This window comes from Etheostoma cragini, chromosome 7 (genome assembly GCF_013103735.1).
Source record: "Etheostoma cragini isolate CJK2018 chromosome 7, CSU_Ecrag_1.0, whole genome shotgun sequence".
Classification (NCBI taxonomy): domain Eukaryota; kingdom Metazoa; phylum Chordata; class Actinopteri; order Perciformes; family Percidae; genus Etheostoma; species Etheostoma cragini.
In genome coordinates this window covers 27269272-27271057 of record NC_048413.1, presented here as the reverse complement: position 1 = coordinate 27271057, position 1786 = coordinate 27269272, and the positions used below count along the sequence as shown (strand labels likewise).

General features: G+C 46.2%; 1 protein-coding gene across 1 annotated transcript in view; it reads right to left on the bottom strand.

Moving 5' to 3' along the window:
- rtel1 (regulator of telomere elongation helicase 1) overlaps positions 1-1786 on the bottom strand; it is a 30085-nt gene that overhangs the window by 10259 nt on the left and 18040 nt on the right. Inside the window, exons 21-22 of the mRNA XM_034877855.1 lie at positions 1771-1781; positions 607-730 (exon numbers count right to left, since the gene is read on the bottom strand). Of these exons, the coding sequence (XP_034733746.1) occupies positions 607-730; positions 1771-1781 (135 nt within the window). The remainder of the gene's footprint in view (positions 1-606; positions 731-1770; positions 1782-1786) is intronic.

Sequence of the window (1786 nt, the reverse complement as noted above, 5' to 3'; positions counted from 1 at the left end):
TGTGCTGGTCTTACAGGGAGGTGTGTTCAGGTGCATTCTGGGTGTGCTGGTCTTACAGGGAGGTGTGTTCAGGTGCACACTGAGTAAAACCCTTTTGAGCCATGAGCCCAGCGCACAGACCCTTTTTCCCCCAACGTCAAATCAAGCAAAATTGGATTTGGACACGCCCTAAAATGCACCTACGCCAGGCACTTCCCGCCGTGCACCTAGATCGTTAAAATAGCCCCCCCCCAGTGTATTTATCAAACAGACACAGCAGGCTAGAGTCACAGTTTACATGTTATGCTATGTTTAGCATCGCTAAGCCTCTGTCCTGATTGACAGGTCGGCGTGTGCCCATGTCCATAAAGCTTTGTCAGAATGGGATCATGATTGAAAACGAACATCATGCTGTGTTGAAGAAGACTTGAAACTAGCGATTGAGACCATAAACTCTATGTGAAAATGTTCACCGAGGTAATAAATCAAGTGAGAATTACACATCTTGTTTACACTTTCAGCATCAAAAACCAAAGACGAGTTGCTGAGTCACCGCGGACGAATCAACATCAGCAACATGCAAGGAATCGTGTTTTTGTGGCCAGTGTGAAGAATGCTAGGAATTACCATTTTCTGTGCGACCCTGAAGAACTGAGAGACGTCACGGATTACGTTCCCAAAGCTGGCGTACAGACGCACGTACGGCCTGACCCACGACGGAAGCTGAGCCCTGGCGTTGGAGCTGGTGAACCTGTGGAAAAAGTCTCGTTATGGCGGATGACATTAAAGCCGTGGTTCCCCCCCCCCCCACAGTAAAACCCTTTAACCTCTTTACACACACTTGAAATTACATGTTTTTCTCGTCTACATTTTTACCAAAAAAATGCAGTGATGCAGTTTCCACATACTTTGGCCCTCTGGGATGTGCCTGAGGTCATTGGGAAGTTAACACTCTCATTTTGTTGTTGTTTGGTATCACTCAGTTCGTCTTCTTATTTGCTAAACAGGGAAGCCGGTTTCATAACATCTAGTTTTAACTGGAAGGAATAGCTGTCGATCTTTCCCACGTTGGGCCAAAACGTCACCGTGGGATCTGATTGGCTCGTCTCAGGGACAGCTCGGCTTACACTCAAGCGATTGGCTGGGAACAAAGTTCAGTGTAAGAATCAGAGATTCTAACGGAGTACGGAGCGACTTTGTACCGCTCCGAGGGGAAACGATACAAGCGATCAAAACGCAGAAATGACGAACCGTTTAGATTTCTATACGTCAAAACTCGGCCAGAAACTACAAGATTGTGAGGGGACCGGCTAATTTTGGATTACGTTGGTTGAAGGGTCTTATTCCTTAGACCGCTGGAGATGTAGGGAAAAAAGAAAGGTTTGTGTCGATCGTATATAAATATATATACGAGGAAACGGGTAGGGATGAATGCTCGAATTTAGACACCAGCGGCGCAGAATCTTTCTGTGTTTCTTCACTTCCTAACATGAATATAAACGCTGTAAGTCATCTTACGCTTTGTGTGTGGGCCTTAATGGAATCATGAGACTTTAAGCTTTCAAACGGCGTGCTGCATGAGCGCGTTCATGAAGATTTCATGCTCGCAATTTATGAAAACGTACGAGTGGAGAAAACTTTTTTCTATATTCCGTCCAAATGGTTAGAAAACTAGATTAAAAATACGGAGCCACCGTGGGTCAATCTGGCCTGAAAGCTTCCTGGGGGTCTGGACTGTGGGTCAATCTGGCCTGAAAGCTTCCTGGGGTCTGGACTGTGGGTCAATCTGGCCTGAAAGCTTCCTGGG